We start from the raw sequence: 24,429 nt of genomic DNA, 5'->3' as shown, positions 1-24,429 counted from the left end.
CCCACACTCTCTCCCTGATGGCAAGAATTGGAAATTCTTCTAAAATCCAGCCTCCCAGTATGTCTGATCATTGCAGCAAAACCTTATGAGATAGTACATAGGAGAGGAAAGGAAAAACAAATTGTTTTCAATGTGACATAAATATGAGGACAAGGTGTAACTTGAGAAACATTGCTTTAGTGTTTGGTACAAACATACACTTTGTAACATTCAAGATCATAGAGAATTCAGCCGACCGTCCGCATAAACTGGCGGAATGCTAGCTAAAGACAGAAACAGTTGCTGGCAGATTGGGGTTATGGAGCAATGGTTTCATGGTCTTGGGATAAAAAGAAATCCTTCATTTTAGACTGAGTTGAGAAATTTACTCGTCCAGACTGGAGTTGAAATTCTCTAGCTCAGATAGTTGTGCATGTTCCAAATGAAGATACTGAAGATTGGGATTGGTGGAATTTTGGTCATAAAGGACATCAGTCTACAAGGGGATAGGGCTGGAATGTTGAATTTGGACAGAAAACCAGGCAAAACGTCACTGAATGGCAAAGCGGGCTTGAGGCACCGAAAGAAACATCTAATGAGATGTGTGCGACACTCGTATTACCAATGTTTGTCATCCACCTCTGATTGGCCTTGAACTGAGTGGTTTGATGGGCTGTTTCCGAGGACAGTTTAGAGTCAACCACGTTGCTGTAGGTCTGGAATCCTATCGAGGCCAGACAAAGTAAGGATGGCACATTTCCCTCCCTAAAGGAAATCACTGAGCCAGATAGGATTTTACGTCAATCAACAGTAGTTTCATGTTCACCATTATTGAGACTACCATTACAGGATTTACGTTCTACCAGCTGATGTGGTGAGATTTGAACCTGTGCACCCAGGGTCATCAGGTTGAGCCTTTGTGATTACTAATCCAGTGACCTTATCAATTCGCTGCTGCCTCCCTGCTGAGAGATTGTATGGGTCCTGTTAACATCCAGGGTGGCATACTTATCAGGAAAGGATTGATAGGCATCTTGTTTCCACTTATGGAGAAGAGTATGACCAGAAATCCTCAATAGAAGGTAGTCACCAAGAAATTCAACTGGGAAGGAGCATTTTTACCCAAAGCGTGATGCGAATATGAATGGTTGAAGTGAGCAATATTTAAGATAAAGCTGGACCACTATTTGAGGGAGAAAGGATCAGTGGGTTACAGTGGTAGATTTAGATCATCAAAGATGGTAAGATGTTGTAATGGAGTATAAACTATGGTTCAAACCTGTTTTGTTTCTGTGCTGCATAACTCCTACTTAATTATGTGCCTTACTGGACGTAGGAAAGAATTAACCTTCGTGGGACCTGACTAGACAGTGGATTGCGGGGAATGAATGTGGAATTCTGTGCAGAGGACAGAATTCTTGATGCCTAACAGTCGGAAGTATGTTGAGGTTATTTAGTTCAAACTGGTGGAACTAGAAAATGGTGCTTCAACTCTGCAGCAGCAACAACATGGATCACGTATTCAAAGGTCTGTTTCCGGTCATGACAAAGATTCCCAAGAAAATTTAGCTTTTGGTTTTGAGGGTCGCCAAGTCAACCGTTCTTCTGTTTGGGTAGATATCTCAATGAACAGCTTCTCCACTGCTGATATTAGACTTACGAATGGACGCTGTAACTTCAAATAACGTTCATCTTGCTTTGTGCACCTCCTGTGCAATGTTACCTGTATGTCTCTCTCTGCCTAAGCACCCAATGAACTGTGTGATGTAGTAAGAACTGCCGATGCTGGAGTCAGAAAAAAAGTGTGGAGCTGGAGGAACACAGCAAGCTAGGCAGCATCAGAGGAGCAGGAAAGTTGATGTTTCGAGTCAGGACCTTTCTTCTGAACAAGGGTCCTGAACCGAAACATTAACTTTCCTGCTCCTCTGCTGCCTGGCCTGCTGTGTTACCTGTGTACTGTATGCCCTTATTATGATCTGTCTCTGCTGCTTGCCAACAAAACTTTTCACTGTACACATGACTACAATAAATCAAATCAAACAATAAACCAAATCACATACCGCTGTCGTGCATTGGTGGACGTCCATCGTTTCCAAAATATAGGGTTGGAAATGAGAATGAACGTCACTTATTCTGCTGGATGATGCAATTTTTACAGAAACCACCTTTTCAGTGCAAGTGTCTTCTCTTTTTGTTTTCCCCTTTGGCTACAGAAACTTTGAATAAAGTGTGTTGTGGTAGCATGAACAAAAATGAACAGTTTAAACTTGCTCTATGTTAGTAAGAAGTCATCTGGTTCTTCAGTGTCCTTCAGGGAAGAGAGTTTCTCCCCCCCTACTTAGTCGTGCTGCTGTATGGTTTTGATATGATTTGAAATGCTCCTGATGTGACCTAGCAAATGATAAATAATGTGACCCTGTTGCTGCCATGCACATTTTGAATCTTTCTCTGGACAAAGGAAAATTTGCTTTGCATGTCCAGCTAATGCAAGATGATGACACATTTTTCTGCTGCATACAGTCATCTTTGCATACCTGTCCAATTGCTTAATAATCTTTCTGATAAAATGTGATTGTTCCACTCTTTTTGATAGGCGGAGGTTACAGATCTGGAGTATGTTATGTGAAAACGTTTCTCATCATTTACCCATTATTTATTTATTGCGCCTGGAGCTTTGGAAAAGGCGATACTTCGTACTGCCACCTGGCTTGTACTTGATATGAGTGGCGCACCCTTTACTATATTTTACTAAATGGGCTGTAAGAGAATGACAGTATTGTCTTGCTTCTTCTGGAATGGCAAGGTGAAAAGGATTACTGGCTGGTGGACTGGACTCAGTAGTCTGAATGGCCTACTCTTGTTCTGACATCCTGATGTCTTGCAAATCTTGTGTACTTCCAAATTATTTCATACTTATTCATGATGTGACTTTTTTTGTAAGCTAATATGATAAATATTTACATGCCTGAATTGTTAAGTATTTAACAATTACCTAAATTCAGGGGATGTGGACATTGCAGGCAGTTAGCATAGCGGTTGTTACCTGTCCCGCGCTGCCCTCGAAGGTGCAGTGAGCTGTCATCTTGAATTACCGCAGTTCATTTGGTGTTGGTGCACTCACAATGCCATTAAGGGAGGGAGTTCCAGGATTTTGACTCAGCAACACTGAAAGAGCAGTAATATATTTCCAAATCTGGATGAGTGGCTTGGCAGCTGGTGTTGCCATTGACCTCCCAGGTGGTTGTGGGTTTTGAAGATGCTAGCGAAGAAGCTGTGGTGAACTTCTGCAGTACATCTCCTGGATGATGCATACTTCTGCTACCGAGCACCAATGGTTGAAGGACTGAATGTTTGTGGAAGTGATACTAATCAAGTGGGATGTTGTGTCCTAGATGGTATAAGGCTTTTTGTGTTGTTGGAGTGGCACTCACCACACAAATGTGGAGTATTCTAACATACCCCTGACTTGTACCTTGTAGGTGGTGGGCAGGCTTTGGGAGTCAGGAGGTGAGTTACTTGTCGCTGTATTCCTAGCCGCTGACTTGCTCCTGTAGTGGCAAGTTTTATCTATAGCGAGATTCTGGTGAATGGTAACCCTACGTTGTTGATATTGGGGGGTCCATCGATGATAATACCATTGAATGTCACGAGGTGATGGTTGGATTTTCTCTTGTTGGCGATGATCGTGGCCAGGTGCTTGTCTGGTGTGAATGTTATTTGGCATTTGTCAGCCTGGACACTATCCAGGTCTTGCTGAATTTGCGTGTGGACTACTTCAATATCTGAGGAGCTCTGAATGGTGCTACACATTGTTCAATTATCGGCGAACATCCCCATTTCTGACCTTATGATGGAGGGAAGATGCTGAAGATAGTTGGGCCTAGGATACTGCCCTGAGGAACTCTTGCAGTGATGGCCTGCAGCTGAGATGACTGACTTCCAGCAATCGCAATTATCTTCCTCTGTGTTGTGTATGATTCCATCCAGCATGGAGCTTTCCACCTGATTCCCATTAGCTCTAGTTTTGCTTATGCTCCTTGATTTAACACTTAGTTAAATGTAGCTTTGATGTCTGAGTGGATGCTGTCATCTCACCTCTGGAGTTCAGCTGTGTTGTCCATGTTTAGAACAAGAGTGTCATCAGGCTGAGAGCTGACTAGCCGTGACAGAAAACAAGCTGAGTGTGCACAAACAGATAGGGACATCTTTACTGATGGTGAGAGTAGACTGATGGAGTAGTGATTGGACAGCTTGGACCTGTCCTTTTTTTTAATACAGGATATAATTGGGCAATTCTCAACATTGTCAGATCAATGCCAATGTTGTAGATATACTGGACCAAGTTGGTAGCGACATGGCAAGTTCTGGAGCATGCGTCTTCTCTACTGTTGTGAAGCATATGCCATATGCTGAAGCATTCATATATATTTGGTCCTTGCAGTCAGTTAGCATCAAAAACACTCTAGTTTAAACCTCAAGTATCTTTGTTCTTTCATAGAACGTAGAACATTACAGCACAGTACAGGCCCTTCAGCCCTCGATGTTGTGCTGACCTGTCATACCGATCTGAAGCCCATCTAACCTACACTATTCCATGTACGTCCGTATGCTTGTCCAATGGCGACTTAAATGTACCTAAAGTTGGCGAATCTACTACTGTTGCAGGCAAAGCGTTCCATTCCCTTACTACTCTCTGGGTAAAGAAACTACCTCTGACATCTGTCCTATATCTATCACCCCTCAATTTAAAGCTATGCCCCCTCGTGCTCGCCGTCACCATCCTAGCATCTGTAGTTCCCATTATCTCTGCCTGTGTCTGCATTGGTTTACTCTGGGTGTTGCAGTTTCCTCCCACAATCCAAAGATGTGCAAATTAGATGAGTTGGCTATCCTACAATTGCATGCGAGATTGGTTAACTATGGTAAATGTGAGGTTATGAGGATAGGGTGAGATGCTCTTTGGAAGGTTGGTGCAGACCTGTTGGGCCAAATGGCCTCTATCTGCACTGAATAGAATCTATGATTCTACATCAGCACTGAAAAGCAGAAAGAGCTGGTGAAAGTCAGCAACATTGTCAGCATCTGAGGAAAGAAAAAGAGAACAGGGTTGATGCTTTGAATTCAAAATTACTCTTCTTCCTGACTCAGAGTTCCGCCCTTCTGACAACATATGGTCTACCTGCAGCAGTTCAAGACAGTAGCTCATCATCACATTCTTAAGGGTTACTAAGGACAAGCAGCAAAATGTTAGCTTTCGCTGTGTAGCTCATATCCCATTAAAGAATAAAAGCAATTAACCAAACTGCAATGCATGCATGTATTTGTTCAGTGATGGCTGCACTCTGCAGAAGAACTTGAAAATTGAGTGACTTTGGGATCATTTCAAAATAGAAACAAGATGAACTCATCTTGTTTTATTGAAATGCTGGTGTTTTCAACGTAGAGTTTGCCACTAAGACTCAAATAGCTTTGGGAGTTTCTAAAGAAACCTCTATACAAACCCTCAGTAGAAAGTGGATTTTTCATTGACCTGAAATTCACAGACTGTGAATACATTTACAAGTGATACTATAACTGTAACAAAGAACAAAGAAAATTACAGCACAGGAACAGCCCTTTAGCCCTCCAAGCCTGCGCTGATCTAGATCTTCTATTTAAACCTGTCACCTATTTTCTACGGATCTGTATCCTTCTGGTCCCTGCCCATTCGTGCGTCTGTCTTGATATATCTTAAGTGACGCTATTGTGCCTGCCTCTGCCACCTCTGCTGGCAACGTGTTACAGGCACCAACCACCCTCTGCGTAAAGAACTTCCAACGTATATCTACCTTAAACTTTTTCCCTCTCGCCTTGATGGCCCCTAGTAATGGAGTCCCCTACTCTGGGGGAAAAAGCTGCTTGCTATCCACCCGCTCTGTACTAATGTGGCGACCAGAACTGTATGCAGTATTCCAAATGTGGTCGAACCAAAGTCCTATACGACTGTGAAATGACCTCCCAACTCTTGTACTCAATACCCCATCCGATGAATGAAAGCATGCCGTATGCCTTTTTGACCACTCTATCGATCTACATTGCCACCTTCAGGGTACAATGGACCTGAACACCCAGATCTCTCTGTGTATCAATTTTCCCCAGGGCTTTTCCATTTACTATATAGTCTGCTCTTGAATTGGATCTTCCAAAATCCATCACCTTGCATTTGCCTGGATTGAACTCCATCTGCCATTTCTCCACCCAACTCTCCAATCTATCTATGTTCTGCTATATTCTCCGACAGTCGTCCTCACTATCTGCCACTCCACCAATCTTAGTGTCATCTGCAAACTTGATACTCGGATCATCTGTACCTTCCTCCAGATCATTTATGTATATCACAGACAACAGTGGTCCCAACACGGATCCCTGTGGAACAACACTGGTCACAGATCTCCATTTTGAGAAACTCCCTTCCACTACAGCTCTGGCTCAGTTGTAGTCCAACAGGAGACAATGTAAGATGTGCATAGTGGTTCATCCTACACCACTGTTAACCAATATGTCATTTCGCCCTGCGTAGAAAGATTGGTAGCAGCTCTCTATCATAGTTGGCATTAGCTGGCAGAGGTTTGCTCTGCAACATGTACGATAGGGATCAGTATGATAAGGGATTAATTGTCGATTGCCATGGAAATTGAAACCCTGGAACCATACTGCCTGTTATGTTCTCAGTGGAACAATAGATAACAAGGTTGAAAACGAATTGTTGAAATACTTGTCACAAAGTACTCCCCAGCAAAAGTGTTAAGTGCAATGGCTCAGTGTTTTTCCTGGCCATTTAACTTAGATTTTCTTCCCTAATGACTTTGGTGTGTCAATGTGCCTGTTGTTGATTGGTGGGAATCCTGCCATATAAGTGGCGGTATCATAGTTAAAGTAAGCTTTAAGTGCCCTAAGCAAGATGCATGTAGCAAAGTTTGCATTTTTTGAATTGTGTTGAATAGACTCAGTCATATTGGACTCAAAACATTAACTCTGTTCATCTCTGCATCAATGCTGCTGAATTTCTCAAGTGTTTCATTTTTATTCTCAGATCTCCAGTATTCGCAGTGCTTTGCTTTTATTTATACGGGATATTCTTGTGTTTTCTGCTCATGTCGGTGAGAAATTGTGCTGTTTCTGGGTAGAAGGAGGCCCATTGTGTCGGCATTTCATTCATTTCCATCAATTGAATTCAGTTTTTGAAATTAGTTCTTCTATACAATAACCATGTCAGTGATGAGCAATTTGTTCTGTTGCAGAGGAGAGCTAAATACCAGGCATGGCCACGACAGAAGTTACAGTGAAGACTCTGGACTCCCAGAGCAGGACCTATACAGTTGAAGAAGAGGTGAGTACTGGCTGTACCTATAGAAGGTAAATGGCATTCCTTTGTTACCTGCTTTTTTGGCTTTCCTAGCAGGGTCCCAGCGATTTCAAAGAGCTGACTCACCCATCCAGTTGCTCTGCATTTATTGTCTCACTGAGAAGATTCTTTGTGCTAAAGTTCCTACTTCATTACTTACTTGTGTCTTTCCCAAAGACCCAACAGAAGCTTGAGGGACTGAATGGTTATCTAGTCACACAGACATTATGGTGTAGAGAGTAGGCATTCAGCCCACTGAGTCCTTGCCACCTCTTGAAAGGGCATTCAGTTAGTCTCATTCCCCTCGCAGTAGCCCTGTAAGTTTATTTTTCTCAAGCAGCTATCCAAATTCTTTCGAAATCATCGTCCCCACTTCCACTAGCCCCAGGCAGTGATTGTTATCGCTTGCTGAGTAAGGTTCTTGCTTATATCTCACTCACTCCCACTCTGCAAACCCTAAAACTTAAACATGTGCGGCCCAATCCCTGTATCATCAGCTATTGTGACCAGCTTCTCTTTGCCTGGTTTAGACAGAGTAGACGCAATCTTGTACACCACTATCGTATCTCCTCAATTTTCATTGCTCCAAGATAAACAACCTCATTTTCCAAACTAACCTCATTAAGATTCCTCATCCCATTCAACCATTGTAGTAAATCTTTTCTGCATCTCTCTCCAGGGCCGTCACATCCTTCCTAAAGTATGGTGAGCAGAACTAGCAATACTTTGGGTTCAGCATAGCTGCCTTTCTTTTGTATTCAGTGCCTCTTTTGAGGAAGCCCAGGGTCCGATATGCTTTGCTGACTGTGCTGTCAATATGTTCTGACACCTGTTTTTTTTTGTCATCCAGTGAGCCCTTGCTTTGAATGCTTGTTGGATTGTATCTAGCCTGTGCCTTAAACATCTCCTTAAAGGTTACCCATTATAAATTTTCCTGTCAGTCTTTGGATCCATTTTGTCCTGACTACATATCCTGCCGTCCCATTAAATTAGCCCTCTTCCAGTTTGCAAGTTGCGCTTTAGATTGGTCTTCACTCTTCTTCATTGCTAATCTAAACATTCTGATACAATGAGCACCCGTGTGTTCCCCACAGATACTTTGTCCATTTCATTCCCAGCTCCTGATCCAGCAATGCCGCTTTCCCAGTAGGACCAAGAGTGTACTGGTAAAGGAAGTTCTTTTGAACACGATACAATTTTTTTTCCTCTTCTTACTCTTTACTGTAACACTATACCAATCAATATATGGATAATAAAAGTCCCCCAGTATCACCACTCAGAATTCCTCAATTTTCCTACCCTTTCCTTCCAGGTTGACAGAAAGGATGCACTAGGTTTCTATACTGAACAAGAATAATTACTTAAATTCTAACGACAAATAAATAGTTATGAAACATTGGCATTTAATTCTGATAGTTAAAACTATAATCTTTATAACCGCCCCCTCTACACACATACAGGACAAAAAGTATGGATTTTATGTGTGGAGGGAAGGATTAAGATGGTAGTTCAGTAGTTCACAGGGTTTTCTGAGATGATCCTTGTGCTTGTCACGATGCTGTTTCGCAATCTTCCTTCTCCAGATGCTTTTACTTGTAAAACTTGACTGGTTCACATTTGTGAAAGGTAAGTCAAAACCTACAGCCCCCATACCCCGAAGGAAAAATAATCTGGTTTTCTTTAATCTTTGTGCTTTTTAATCTCCAGAGAATGGAGATTGCTCCTGAGCTTGTGGTGGTATGAAGGCTTCTCCCTAATTTGAACACAACCACTAGCTGTTCAGCTACTTTAGGAACCAATCACACATTTGTTGGCTGGCAGACGATAACTGGACACTGACCGAGAGACCAAACAGCTGCTTATTGCTGGCTGAATTTCCATTCATACATAGAACTTGACTCCAGATTATCTGTATACTCTCCACTGCAGTTTTTTATTCATTGGATCTGGGTGTCTCTGGCTAGGCCAGCATTTATTGCCCATTCCTAATTGCCCAGAGGACAGTTAAAAGTCAACCACGTTACTGTGAATGTGCAGTCACATGTAGACCAAACCAGGTAAGGATGACAGATTTCCTTATCTGAACGACATCTGTGAATGAGATGAGTCTTTACAACAACTAAAAATGAATATATTGGGCTAATTTTTAATCCCAGAATTTTTATCATCATGGTGAGTTTCGTACCTATGCCCCCAGGACATTGGTCTGAGATTCTGGAGAACTCGTCTAATGGCATTACCACTGTTCCACCACCTCCCATTGAACCAGCAGCTGTGGGAACGGTACTTAAAAAGAAAGTTGGATTGCTTGCTTCCTTAAAATGCAATGTCCATCAACCATCCTTGGTTTTGAAAACAGATCTTTTCTCATTTTAGTCCACGATAAAAATAAATGCAAAAAAGTAAAAACAAAAGTTGAATTTATACAATGGAATGCTCCCAGAAGTATGATTAATCTCTTGTTGCTTCTCAACAGGAACCAAATGAAACCTGTCCCTGTCCCCTAAAGGATGCCCTATCTTTCTTACCATGTAATCCTTTCTGGAAGCAGTCCTGATATGCCACCTCCCTTTCCAGCTTTCCTATTCATTTTGAACTGTGTTGTGAATCATTTTACAATGATACAGGCATGCACTCTCTCCTTCAGTTTTTTTTCTGTGGAAGTTACTGGGCTTTTCTTTTTCAGCAGACCCTTGTCGCCACACTGGTGAGTTTTAGAATCTCTCTGATACCTTAGGCGTAAACCTGCATCTCTAATGTTTTGCTCACATTGTTTTCTGTCTTGCTTTTGTGCTGAGCTTTTGAAGGCGTTATGCTCACGTTGTCATTTGTTGTGGCTCATTTTGAGCTGGTGTTTGTTCTCTTTCAGCTCACAGTCAAAGAATTCAAAGAACACATCTCCAGCTCTGTAAATATCCCACCCGACAAGCAGAGGCTCATTTATCAGGGCCGAGTTCTGCAAGATGACAAGAAGCTTAAAGATTATGGCAAGTATTAATCTCTGTGTTCACCTTCATTTTAGGTGCTCAACCTTCTCTGTACCTTATAGAAGCATAGGAGAGATGGAAACCATTCAGTTCATTGAGCTGCCATCGCCATTTAGTCTGTTTGGAGCTGATATTCTGCCTCAACATCACATGCCCTGCACTCTCCCCATATTTCCTGTAATCTTTAATATCTAGACATCTATTGATCTGAGTTTTGGGTATACTCGGTATCTGGCCTTCCAGACCCTCTGAAGAAGAGAATTCTAGAGATTCACCACCCTCCCAGTGAAGAAATTCATCCTCGTCTCCATCTTAAATGGCCTGACTCTTATTCTGTACCTGCCCTCGAGCGCTAGACTACCCCAGCCTGAAGAAACATCCTTCCTGCATCTGGAAAAGCACAGCCGGTCACACAGCATCCGAGGAGCAGGAATGCCACCATTTCAGGCTGAAACTGTTTGTCAGGATCCTGACGACACTGACAAAGGCTTTCAGAAAGAAACCTCGACTTTCCTGCTCCATGAATGCTGCATGACCTGCTGTCCTTTTTAGCTCCACACTTATTGTCTGTAGCTTCCAGCATCTGCAGTTCTTAATGTCTTCAAGTCCTTCCTGCATCTATCCAGTTGACCCTTGTAAGAATTCTTTATATGCTTTGTTGAGATAACCACTTATTTTTCTAAACTCTAGAGAATACAGGCCCAATCTCCTCAATATCACTGAATCATGCTGCGTGGTTCTTTTTGTGTCCATTAGTAAATGAAATATAGATCACAAATAGGCTGTTAGTTGGTTCCAGTTGGTCTTAAAAGTGGAAATGTAGACAGTTTTTGCATGAGAGCAGGAATTTTGCAAAGCTGTTAAGGCCAAATACGTTGACAAGATCTTTACTGATGGGCGACGTGCTCAGTGACGTTAATGTTTGCTAGCAAAATCGTAAAAAGTCAAAAGAAATTTGCAACTGTGTGCCCATTTGAAGATTAACCTTTACCTTTGAATTTACTCAGTATAAATAAGGAAAATATGTTCCCAGTAGCAGACGGTAACCAAAGGGCTCAGATTTAAGATAATTAGCAGAAGAGCTAGAGGTCACATGAAAGAATATTCAACTCAGTAGTTATTGTGATCAGGAATACATTGCCTGAATAGGTCGTGAAGCAGGTTTGAGGGTAATGTACAACCAGGAGTAGATTTAAACACTTGAATGGCAAATGTTTGCTAGACTTTGGTAATGGGACTAGCTGGATGACTCTTCAAATTAACACAGGCAGTGACAGGTGGTGTGACCTCCCAAACTATTTTATGAAGGTAAAGCCATTTCCCTGCGGAGGAGGAAATGATTAAAATGGAATATGTGTCCCAGGAATACAAGAGACATGTTATCAGCAAAATGCTGCTGACCTTAGTAGTCTCCTGTTGCCCTACTGATTGGTAAGCATTGTTGGAGACTGTGCTGAGATGGCTAACAACTAATCCCTCCTAAAGCAATATTAATCATGACACACTGTTAACAACACCGTCAACAGATTTATATTGGCAGTAACATTCTGTAAGAACATCCTCCTGTATATCTTCATTTTAGCCTATTGATGTTAAAGCTGAAGTGGTGGGAGGTTTATGTATTGTGACAATATCTCGTTTCACCACATGAACTTAATTTCGAAAATCTTTTAAAACTGCAAGACTTGGTCTTATGACAGATTTCAGTTGCCTTCAGTTGTTTACTGGCTCAACTTGACATTAGAGGAAATACATTCAGGCCCCAAGTTCCATTTTCTCCACTGATTTTATGCATCGAAGGATGGGGAATGCTGGGATGATCTACCTGTTGCTATCTTATTTACGTTCTCTAAATCAGCAGGTGGTGTCGACTTGCCTGCGTTGCTTTTGCCTCAGCTATATCACGTACTACCTTTCCTAAACGTAAGCTACTTCTGTGGCTCCGTCAGCCTCAGGGCTGGAATTCTGACCTTATGTGCTGTTTTGATTTCCATCACTCACTTGTTGGCTGTACTTCTAACTACCCTGAGCTTTAGACCCTGATAATCCATTCCTAATCCTCTCTCACCCACTCCCTCTGTCCCTTATCCCCATTCCCTCCAGCCCTTTTTGACCTCTATTTTGCATGCGCACTCTCTTTTCTCGCACTACTGACCCAGCTTTTTAGCACCTGACATCTTCCTTGGCTAAATGTCAAATTCTGTTTAAAACCTAAAGCTCCTTGTGACCTTTTTATTTTGTTAATGATAACAAAATCAATTGTGGATTACATTGAATAAAACAACCTGTGCTGTTTCTGGGCCTGAACTGAAATAGCAGCCAGTTTTGTTATGACAAAAGATGTTAATCAACACCTTTGGGACTATGCAGTTTCCGGGGAGAGACCTTTTGGGATTTATGAAGCGTTTCCAATGTGGCAGAGATATCGGTGTTAGCCACCTAAGTGGAAAGATTTCTATCGTAATTCCTCTCTTTTCCATCTGTTGGTGGGACTGAAATTAAACAACAAAAGTAGACGTTGCGTGTCTCTTGCTGCTGAGTTTTAACTTTCTTCGCTTACGGCTTCTTCTCAGATGTCCACCACAAAGTCATCCACTTGGTCGAGCGTGCTCCACCGCAGGCACAGGCAGCGTCAGGAGGTCTTTCCTCGGCAGGCTCTTCCATGCCCCACCCAGGAGCCGGGCGAGGGACTTCAGCTGGACCCCACGACAGGAATGCCAACAGTTATGTGATGGTGGGCACCTTCAATTTGCCAGTCAACCTTCTAGACCCTCAGCAAATACAGGTCAGTGGTGGAGAACTTGAGAGTAAAGGCAGTGAGCGGAGCCACCTGGTTAGAGGCAGGGTGAGCCCCCCTCCCCCAATCTGCCTCCTTCCCTCCCTCCACAAAAAAAGTTAACTTAACCTAAGGTGGCATGTCAGGCTTTCTGCTTTCTAACTATTGCATGCTCCTTGCATGTCAAAAATAGTGCTGAGCACCTCCTTGATGCTGAAAGCAGCCTGAGGATGTATCTGAGGGCCCATCTCTCCACCTTTGACATGATCAACAAGAGGTATTTGCACTCAGTCAAGCTCCTCTTAAATGGCTCTTTATGAATAGTGGGTGTAGCAAAATAGGTGTCCAGCAGGGATGGCCCAAAACCTGGGCAAAAATTTCAACAGGTCTTTCATTTAAAAGGAGAGGGACACAAGGCTTTATGGGGATAAGACTAGAAAGTAGGACGCAGATGGCTGATAGGTGTCATCACATAGGTTGGATGAAGTTTTTTGTAGTGGGGGGGAGGGGGTTGCACGTTGTAAATCCAAATTACTATGGGGTCGTGGGTTTTGGGGAAACAATTTAGTTGGGATACAGCCTAGGGAACGTGAGTTGAAAGCTGAACAGGAGCAGGCCTTCCCTTTCTGGAGTTTCCCCAGACTGTGTATTCAAGCTGTATCACCCCAAGAGAATCTCATTCCTCCTATTCTACAGTGATCTTATTATGGCCTTGGTATACTGGTTGCTAATTTGTGCTGCTTTAATTGTGTACACTTTCGTTCCCAGGGATCAGACTTGATGCATGTTGTTATGAAGCTAGTTGTTTCTCAGTGGCAGTACAGGAGCCAATCAGCTCTAATATGCTTCATCTAACGTTTTGAGTGATAGTTTATTTTAGTCTTCAATGTGCCTGTAATTTGCAGCAATTCAGCCGAGCAATGTTCTTGTCATTTATAAGCAGGTTTGAGAGGGCAGTCATTTCTTGTAACTTAGACATTTGCCCACAATTCAGCTGTGCACATTTAAAAGCCTTGCGTACAACACACTTCTAAGTGCCATGTGTTCACTGTCAGACTCTATTAACACTGCTCTTATTCTAAACCATTGAGCAGCACTGCACAAGACTTTCCAGTAGTATGAAGCCTTGACATGCCCACCAATGTCATCAGGTTTTCGTAGTGTGTTACATTGTATGTTGCACGGTCAGTTAGTAGCCAAGTAAACGTATTAAATAACCATCTTATGCAAGCTGAGATGGTGGAAGTTATCCCGCGTTCATCTTGTAGCCGCGCTTGCTTTTAGGAAGGCTCCCTAGTAACTACAAATGCATGCACGCCCACAAAGGGTGTGTCGGTTTCTTTTTTTCTGTTACATGTGTACGTGTGTTCCCTGTAAACAGACACTGATTTTTGGTGTGGGGTACATCCACACGAGTGCTGCAGTGTCGTCCCGATGATGTTTCCTTTCCATATTGTTACAGCAATCAGTGCAGCAGGTGATGGCAGGTTTGGGTGAGGCTGGTCGGAATACACGAGTCACAACTTCCACCGGGGTAAGTGTAAGTGTGTGTCTTTGTACTTACTGAGGGGGTGTGGGGAGAGGGGCTCTCAGGTACACAGGCTGACTGGCGCACTTTATACATTTATCCTTTCACTGTTGAAAGCTGAGTTAATTCTCACCAGGGCTCCCAACCCTACAAAATCTTAAATTACAATCAAGTACAATTGCCGGTTTGATTGCAACATCCCAAGTTTATTTCATTGGCGTTTTGGTCTAGGCTGAGTATTTTGTCACTTTTGCACACAAGTATTGCTGCCACTATGCCTCTTGGAAAGCCGCACACTGCGTGCCATTTCAGCTTCAGGTTATTACCCATTTGCTTGGTTAAAGGGGATATTGGAATTACTGGCTGTGTAAGAATAATGTTTGATGTGATCCCACCCGTGAGTCAAGCAATGAGGGTCATAAGAGGCACATGGTCTTGAGGGGAATATAACTGTTTGGATGGAAAGAGATGCGTTGCGGAAAGGGTAATAGTAAAAGGATGGTGACAGATGGCATCTGTAATGCTACTGCACTTATTAACTCCATATGTATGTTATCGTTGCTCAGGCATTGAGAGAGCAAAGTAGAATTTCTTTAGAGCTAAGTTGATGAGAGTTGTACTAAATTGTGAGGAAGCTTGCAAAACACTTGTGTAACAGGCTGACAGAATTGAGAGACCAGTTTTAATATACACGTGAAATATATTGCACTTGGAAGTAATCTATTTTAGAAGGAACAGAGGGGGCACAGTGTTTGTCGTTTAAGGTGGCAAGTAGGGATGGATCGAGAAGCGTGGAATACGAAAATTGGTGGGGGTGGAGTGTGGTGGCATCAAGACTGATCTTGTTCCCTATTGGCTTGTTCCTAGCAATTTTGGGAAACCCATTAGAGAAGTAATGGGTGTGTATCAGAGTAGATTAACTTGAATAAACAAAGCAGGCGAAGAAGGGTCTCGAACCGAAACGTCAGCCTTCCTGCTCCTCTGCTGCTGGGCCTGCTGTGTTCATCCAGCTCAATACTCTGTTATCTCAGATTCTCCAGCATTGGCAGTTCCTACTATCTCTAGATGAACTAGGATGTTGTTTTATGAAAATTGATGTAAGTTAGGAAATGGGAGCTGAGAAAAGAGAGGGATGACCTAATGAGATTTTCGCAATTAGCAAATGATTAATTTGCTTACGTGTTTTGACAAGTAGTATATAAGTGCATGATCTCTTGGAGGGAAAATAAATAAGCTCCCTCCATCTGCAAAGTTCTAGAGCCCAGAATCTTTGCCATGAGTCATTGTTGAAAATCCTTAAAGGGCGTTTAGGTTATAGCTTGGTGTGTGGGGCAGGGGAGGTGGTGAAGAAGGAATATTTGAAAGGGTTTGGGTAAGTGTCAAAGTGGGATTGGGCTCGGAGGCACCCAAGAAACAAAAAATGAGCGCAGAGCCAAATAGATGGCTCTGCCTTGAGATATTTTTGAGGGAAATAATGAGAGTTTTAACATTTTCTATCTAATAAAGGAAGCTATACTTCTGTATTACACAGTCTAATAACATATTTCTTGTACTTAAGGCAGTGATCCTGATAATGCAAACTGGATGGTAAGGTCGTGTGAAAGTAGTTGTCTCTTCTGTTATCTATTGCTGTTGACCAGTGGATAAACGTAGATGTGTGCGTGAGAGAGAAGGGATTAAAAAGTGAGCTCACAGATTGAGATGGAATCGGAAGGAAGGCCCAGCCAAGTCAGGCCGAATGGTCTGTTTCAGTGCTGTGTGTTATTCCTCAGTCATTTGTCATCTGTGAGCTTAAACCGAGTGTGCAGTTGAGCTATTCAGTTATGAAAGCAATTTGCAGACCAGGCTGATTTGGTAGGAGCACATCACCTAAAGAGCTGCAGTTTGCATAAGAGATCACTTGAAATAGCAGTTGTGGAATCTTTGAAAATAGTTTTCTTTTCCCCCTTTTGAGTTCTGCTGCTGCCTGACAAAGCTCATGCTTTCAATAAATTTTTATTTGGTTGTGTCATTGACTTATAATACAAAGCGTCTTCCTGGCTCCATCAGTCAGTCCATTGCTGCACTAAGATTTCTGCCACTAGGTGACGTAGTTTACTAGTTGACTGTAGACACCCTGTGGTTTAAAATTCACAAGCATTTGCTTTACGCTGTTGAAAAACAGCTGCTTGCCTATTGTGTCAAGGTACAAGGACATTGTATTGAAAGTGGAACCATTATCAACATCTTTCCATCTACAAAGGTGTTAGCCATCTCCTTTTCGAAGGATGCACATTTGCCATAAATGCTGTACCTGAAGCCTTGAAGTGGTGTTTTGTGTTGTTGCTTTCAGTGTTGGTGCATCTTTCAAGCAGCTGTGGCTGTAAGTCATGGTGGTACAAGCTTGCCCAGAGGAGGTGGAAATCTCTGGCATGGTCAGCTAGGAACCTGCTGATATGTGATCATTCATGACCATGGCCTGCATATCATGCTTGCAAGTATCTTTGAAGGGATCTTTGACCAACCTCCAGGGTGTGTGGCTCCAGTACCTCACCATACCTTCATCCCGTGAATGTGCCCAAGAGTAAAGCAAAGTCACCTCGACTGAGTACTTGTGGTCTTGGGAGTCCTGCATTTGAGAGAACTCCAGCATTCCTGATTTTGTCTGACCAAAATGTACCCACAATGGGCCACAAGGCAGCAAGGATGGAAATTACTGAGTTTTTTTTTGGACAGCTGTAAGTCATCTGTGTTTCACAAGCAGACAATGACGTGCTGACACCGTGGCCCTGAGGGTTAGATTGATGTTTACCCATGCATTGTAGATCGACCAAAAGTGTAGCTTCATTTCCCTGCGTCTTCATCACCGTGGCTTGAGGTTAGAGTTAGTCACCTCTTTCTGGTGGGGTCTTATTTAATGTGATCAAGATGCAACATCTTGTCCTACGACTGCAGATTTCTTTACTCTTTTATTGTCAGGTAGAGCAAGTTACAGGCGTGAGAAAAACTGTACCTGAGTCTTTGTAGCTGATTAGCTCAACTTTATCAGTGTAGTTTCCTGGTCAGGAAGCAGTGTGTTTTTATGTCTGCTGTCAGTCCTGAAAGATCGTTGGAGCTTGCCGTCTGACCCAGTGAGCGAATAGACTCCTTGCTCTCAAGATGGTAGGCGGCTGAAGATCCGTGGCAGACAGGCTGCAACAACTTACAACCATGCCCGGCATCAATGTGCTGGGTATCAGTGAGTGGGCAGAAAGGCTATTTTTAAATGGGGCTTTTTTTAAAGGAAATGGGAACCAGAACCTGGAGTGTTGAACCCTGCATGCAGCGCTGTGGGAAGTATGTGGATGCATGGTTCCCTTTGCTTCCTGATTTTAGCACTTGGGGGCGATAATACCCTCGTGCTGGGGGCCCAGTTGAAGCTACTTTGAGGCCTCGTGGCTAAAGGTAGCATCGCAGTTTAACCAGAGGCTGCAGGTTTCCATCCAGTTGTTTTAATTTATGCATTCAGTGAGGAGTAAATTGTAGGTGTCTACAGTTATCATGATGGATCATTACTGTTTGTGGCTGGGCAGTATTTCACTGGTGGGCAGTGGATGTCACTGTGAAAGAGATCAAAGAATGATACGCCTCAAGGGCGAGATCTCAATTGCATTTGTGGTGATCTGGGCCCTGGTTTGTCAAGGATTTGCAACATTACCAATAACACAGGTTTCTTGTTTTCATATCTAAATAGTTCTGGTAAAGTGGAGCAGACCAAAACTGAATGACTGGATTGATTCACTAAAACTTTGGTGGAAAATATTACAGACTCAACATTTTTAAACATATTGGAGGAAAAAACAGCAGAGAAGGTCAGCAATGGTTAGAGATTTAATGTCAAAGGTGACAATAGGCAAGGGATATAGAGATAGTTACAGGACAAGTATAGAAATAGCAGATGTGTCTGGAGTTAAATGGATACAGCAGAACGCTTACCAAAAGCCATTATCCAGAAAAAAGTAATAACCTGAAATTTTACAACTTGCTGCTGAGTTCAAAAGGATGTTAAGTGCTTAAATATTATAGGCAGGAGATTAAGTGCACACATGTTCAGAGCTGTGAATGACAAGCTTAGTCATTACTTCTGTAGACTTTTTTTAATTGCCAAAACATTGAGCTCATATCAGAAACCTCTAGATGTTGTAATGGAAAGATGGTTAGCTTAATGTTCTGGAAGGTTAGAATTAAAATTGTTGATAGGCCCTTCCCCATTCAAACACATCTTGTGGTTAGTATGATTGTCAGCTTTACCCTGGTGGCAGAGCTATTTTCTTTTCAGACAGAAGTGTTTTTTTATTCGAGCCTCTTACAGAGCCCAATGTGTAACCCAAACTAACATGTCAGTGCAATACTGAGGGAGTGCTGGATTATCGTATTCTCTTTTGGACATGTATTAAATTGAGTTCCCACCTACCTGTTAACGTGGTTGTTGAGTTCCATGATTTGAAGAAGAGCTGGGAGTTTGCTTGGTGTCCTGACCAATATTCCGCCCTCAAGCAGCGAAGTGGAGAGACCATTGCTGAATGTGAACTGTTTGTGACTGGAAGCAGTACAACAAAGAAACTCTCAAACTTCAAAATGACTGTGCGTTCCGTAATTGTTCTTGCATCAATTGTACATAGAACATAAGAAATAGGAGAATGTGGCTGCTTGAACCTGCTCCACCATTCAGTAAGGCCACAGTTGATGTTTTCATGGACTCAGTTCCACTTAACTTCGCTCTCGATAATCCTTAATTTCTTTACTGTTCAAAAATCTATCTATCCTTACCTTAAAAATATTCAACAAAGTAGTCTCAACTGCTTCACTAGGCAGCAGACTGCACAGATTCACAACCCTTCAGGTGAAGAAGTTCCTCCTCAACTCATAGCTAAATTTCTGCACCCTCATTTTGAAGCCATGCTGTCTCGTTCTAGTTTCACCCGCCAGTGGAAACAGCCTCCCGGCTTCTATCTTTTCTTTTCCCTTCATAATTTTATATGTTTCTGTAAAGTGTCCCCTCATTCTTCTAACTTCCAATGTCTATAGTCCCAGTCTACTCAATTTCTCGTCATAAGCCAACACTTTCAACTCTGAATCAACCATTGAACTTTCTCTGCATCCGCTCCAGTCCATCCTTTTTCAAGTAAAGGAGACCAAAACTGTCTCAGTACTCCAGATATGGCCTCACCAGCTCCCCATTCAGTTGCAGCAGAACCTCCCTGTTTTTAAACTCCTTCCCCCTAGCAATGGGTCTAGGCCTGAAACGTCAGCTTTCCTGCTTCTCTGCTGCTTGGCCTGCTGTGTTCATCCAGCTATACACCTTGTTATCAATGAAAGGCAATATTCTGTTTGCCACCTGAATTACCTGCCACACCTGCAAACCAACTTTGTGATTCATGCATAAGGAAACCCAGATCCCTTTGCACAGCAGCATGCTGCGATTTTTCACCATTTAAAAAATAGCCCATTTTATGGTTATTCCTACCAAAATGGATGACTTCACATTTACCAATACTGTACTCAATCTGCCAGATTCTTGTCCATGCACTTAACCTGTCTATATCCCTCTGCAGACTTTCAGTGTCCTCTGCACACTTTGCTCTAACACCCGTCTTAGTGTCATCTTTGAACTTTGACACACACTGGTGCCTAACTCCAAATCATCTATGTAAACTGAAAACAACTGCGGTCCCAACACTGAGCCCTGAGGCACACCACTAGTCATTGAACGCCAACCAGAAAACACCCATTTATCTCCAGTCTTTGCTTTCTGTTAGTTAACCAGTCTGTACCCTTTGTAATCCATTGAATATTATCTTCTTGAATAATAAGAAATCCTGATCCATGTAATATGAGCTGGAAACACTGCCAACAAGCAGGAAGTTCAACACCAGGAGCCTTGTGTCTTGCAGACACAAAGAAGAGTTAGATGCAAAAGGTCATGAATATGCAGATGCATACTCAAAATTATTGCAGTGAGATTCAGTTGTCATTTTCCTGGAGTATTTAGATACAAGGCAAGTTCACTGCAAGGTGCTTTTTTCCCCTTGTTCGGTAGCAAGGTGATAATCAGAATTTCAGAAGTTATTGTGGAAGTAAGAAAATGACTGAGCTAAAAGGAAGTCACTCCAGTGTGAATAGGTGTACAAAAAACCAGATAGTCAACCAGCTTTTGTTCGTGCATTGATTGCAAAGGGAGTTTAGGAAACCTACATCACCTGGGTTCATAGATATGTGTCTTGTCTAGTCATAACTGGGAGCCTTGAATAGAAAGCAATTGGTGGCTGATGTGACTTGAGGGATAAATTAATTGAAAGCAAAATGCTGTGGATGCTGGAAATTGAAACAAACAGAAATGCTACAGAAACTTAGGTTTGGCAACATCTTTGGAGAGAATAAACAGTTGAACATTTTGAGTCCAGTACAACTTTTACAAAGCTGAAAGGTGTGGGAAAATTGTTGTTAATAGTTCTGACAGAGGAGCAGTGCAAAAGACAAAGGGTTGTTAATGTCGGCAGAAGAGAATTGGACGATAAATTTAGTGAGAAAGTGAGAGAATCCTGCATTCCAGAAACTGAGTTGGAAAGGCTGTAAGAGCTTGCATGTGGCTCCTCATTCATGAGGGGAGTAATATGAGACATATCTTTGTATCTATAATTTAAGTAGACTTTAGCGGTTTTTTGAAACATCATTTTCATGTAAAATAATTTAGCTTGTGTTGGTTCTGATTTATGTTCAAGTAAGAGATACACAAAGTGGAATCTTGATGGTAATTTATTTGTCTGGGAGTCACTCAGTAAATTTGGTTCTTTTGGTTTGTGATTCCCCAAAGGGGATTGTAAAGGTCTACATCAGTGACTGTCTTTTACAGTAATCCATTGAGTGAAGTTAGACACTGAGTAAATTGAATTAGAGGTATGAGAGGTGGTGAGGATTTATACACAAAGCTTTCTGTCCATTTGAGCAATACCTTTGACATCAATAGGGTTGTGGGGGTGGGCAACAGTGATGGCATGTATTTTCTACCATGCATTGGAATTGCTACTTCCAAAGAAGATTATTTAAGTTGCACCATGTAATAATTGTGAAGATGTGACCTTGATCTCTCCATCCCTGCAATGCTTGTGCATCTGTCCTGTGGAAAAAGCAAGCGTCCCATGCTATTGAAAGGGTTGGATTTGTTCATTCTCAAATCTTCAATCAGATTGGAAGGTGCAGTAGCCATGCTGAAAGGCGAAGGTGAGAATAGCGAAAACAAATTTAGGATTAAGAGCAGGAGGATCACCTCCCAAAAGAACGTGTGGTACTATGCTACTTCAGGCAGTGAACTGAGCCAAGAATCCATAAGAAAGGAGCTAGCTGGTGAACGAGGCATTTTGCAACATGGATGAATGATCTCTTTCACCCAATTATATTTTCACTGCTCCTGGCCTACTGTGTCAATTACCAGAATGTTCTTATACAAAGTATTCTGTCGAGTTTAATGTCACAAGTCACTCCTGCGCAGATCTAGTTACTTTTAAAACAGAAACACACCTTCAGTTAAATGTTAGCAGCCATGCATTTGAGCACATTCCTAATTTCCCTTGCACTGAGTAGCTTGCTTGGGCCTTTTCAGAAGGCAGTTAAGAGTGCGGTATCACTGTAGGCTAGTTAAGAACAGCAGATTTTTGTTTTTTAATTCACTAGAGGATGCCACTTGCTGGCCAACATTTAGCACCCTTTCCTCCAATAGGTACTAGCCCTTGAGAAGGTAGCGGAGAGCTGGCTTCTCAAACTGCTGCAGTCCCCATGCAGTAGGTAGAATCACAGTGTCCAGGATTTTAACCCAGCAACAGTAAGGAACTGTGACTTATTTCCAAGTCAGGATAGCGTGGGGCTTGCAGGTGGTGGTATTCTCATGTATCTGCTGCCCTTGTCATTCTAGATGGAAGTGATCATGTGTTCGGAAAGTGCTATCTTCGGATTTTTGGTAAATTTCTGCAGTGTGTCTTGTCGTTTACACACTGTGACAGAGCATCAGTAATGCAGGGAGTGGATACTTGTAGATATGGCGCTTTTCAAGTGGGCGGCTTTGTTCTGGATGTTGTTAATTTCCTTGAATGTTATTGGAGTTGCACCCATCCAGGCATTTGGAGAGTATTCTGTTGCATTCTTGACTTGTTCCTCATGGAAAGCAAAGAGGCTTTGGGGGACTCGGGAGGTGAGTGACTCAACAGTATTTTGAGCTCCTGATCCGCTGTTGTAGCCACTGTGTTTATGTTGCAAGTCCAGCAGATTTTCTGGTCAATGGTAACCCCAACGTTGCTGAAAATGGGGATTTGGTGGTGGTAACACCATTGAATGTCAAGGGACGGTGATTGGATTGACCATTTCCAATAAGAGACATCGCCTAGCATTTGCGTGGCACAAATGTTATTGGTTACATGTCAGCCCTGGCCTGGATATTGTATTTGAACATGGATTGCTTCAGCATCTGAGGAGTCACAAATGGTGCTGAACATTGTGATTATGAGCGAACATCCCCAGTTCTGAACTTTCTGAGGGAGGGAAAATCATTGAAGCAACTGAAGTTGTTTGTGCCTAGGCCACTCACCTGAGGACCACCTGCAGAGATGCCCTGGATCTGAGATTACTGATGACCAACAATGATTGCCATTTCATGTCTGATAACCAGTCAGGAATAAATGGGTTTTCTGGAGTGGAGGACAAGTGATGTGCCACGGATCAATGTTTGGCCTCCAGCCATATATACATGTGTGTATATATGTACTATGTATATACCTGTTAACGATTTGGGTGAGGGAATCAAATTACGTACTTCCAGATTTTCTGACAACATAAAGCTCGGCTGGTTTGAGTGGTGAGGAGGATATTGAGAGATTTCAGGATGATTCTGTTGAGTGAGTAGGGAAATGTGTGGCAAATGTGGTATAAAGTGTATTGGAATGAAGTTGTCCAGTTTGGTTGGAAAACAATGACAGTATTATTTAAATGGTGACAGATTGCGAAATTCTGATGTACAAAGGGACCCAGGTGTCCTTGTACACTGGTCACTGGAAGCAAGTAGATAGGAAGGCAAATAGTATGTTGGCCTCTGTTGTAAGAGGATTTAAGTACAGGAGCTAGAAACTCTTAGCAGCAGTACCAGGCCTCAGTTAGACCGCAGCTGGGGTATTGTATGCAGTTTAGGTCTACTTATCTAATAAAGCATTCTTGCCATAGATTGAGTGCAGCAAAAGTTGACCAGACTGCTTCCTGGGATGGCAGGTTTGACCTGTTTGGAAAGATTAAAGTTGCTGGGGCCTATACTTACTGAAACTTGTAAGAATGAAAGGCGATCTCATTGAAACAGTCAGTATGGTTAGTAAGTTTGCAGATGACACGAAAATTGGCAGTGTAATGGCCAATGAAGATTATCATCTCCAACTTCAACCAGACCTTGATCAAATAGGCAAATAGCCTTTGACATTTGGAGTTTAATTTGGGTAAGTGTGAGCTGTTGCATTTTGGTAAAGACAAACCAGGGCAGAAATTGTGCACTTAATGGTAAGACCCTGGGGAGTGTTGCCAGACACACAGACCTAGTTCCTTGAAGTTAGAGTCATAGGTAGACCGGGTATGAAGAAGACATTTGGTACCCTTGCTTTTCTTACTCAGGGCATTGAACATAGGAGTGGAGATGTCATGTTGTGGCTTACTGGACATTGGTGAGGCCACTTTCAGAATACAGCATGCAATTCTGCTTGCCCTTCTATAATAAAGATGTCGTTAA

The 24,429-nt window shown here is 42.4% G+C and overlaps 1 protein-coding gene across 6 annotated transcripts in view; it reads left to right on the top strand.

Annotated features, from left to right (window-relative positions):
• The window catches only part of LOC125446472 (large proline-rich protein BAG6-like), a 96,585-nt gene that overhangs the window by 10,101 nt on the left and 62,055 nt on the right, over nucleotides 1–24,429 (top strand). For 3 of the 6 annotated variants that reach the window (XM_048520070.2, XM_048520069.2, XM_048520073.2), the window contains exons 2-5: nucleotides 7,260–7,348; nucleotides 10,233–10,350; nucleotides 12,924–13,135; nucleotides 14,589–14,666. In XM_048520070.2, the coding sequence (XP_048376027.2) occupies nucleotides 7,280–7,348; nucleotides 10,233–10,350; nucleotides 12,924–13,135; nucleotides 14,589–14,666 (477 nt within the window). In that variant the 5' untranslated portion in view covers nucleotides 7,260–7,279. The remainder of the gene's footprint in view (nucleotides 1–7,259; nucleotides 7,349–10,232; nucleotides 10,351–12,923; nucleotides 13,136–14,588; nucleotides 14,667–24,429) is intronic. The other 3 variants (XM_048520071.2, XM_048520074.2, XM_048520075.2) reach the window with 2 other exon arrangements.

This window comes from Stegostoma tigrinum, chromosome 34, assembly GCF_030684315.1.
Source record: "Stegostoma tigrinum isolate sSteTig4 chromosome 34, sSteTig4.hap1, whole genome shotgun sequence".
Classification (NCBI taxonomy): domain Eukaryota; kingdom Metazoa; phylum Chordata; class Chondrichthyes; order Orectolobiformes; family Stegostomatidae; genus Stegostoma; species Stegostoma tigrinum.
The sequence above is the reverse complement of the archived record's forward strand: the minus strand, read 5'-3'. Positions and strand labels throughout refer to the sequence as shown.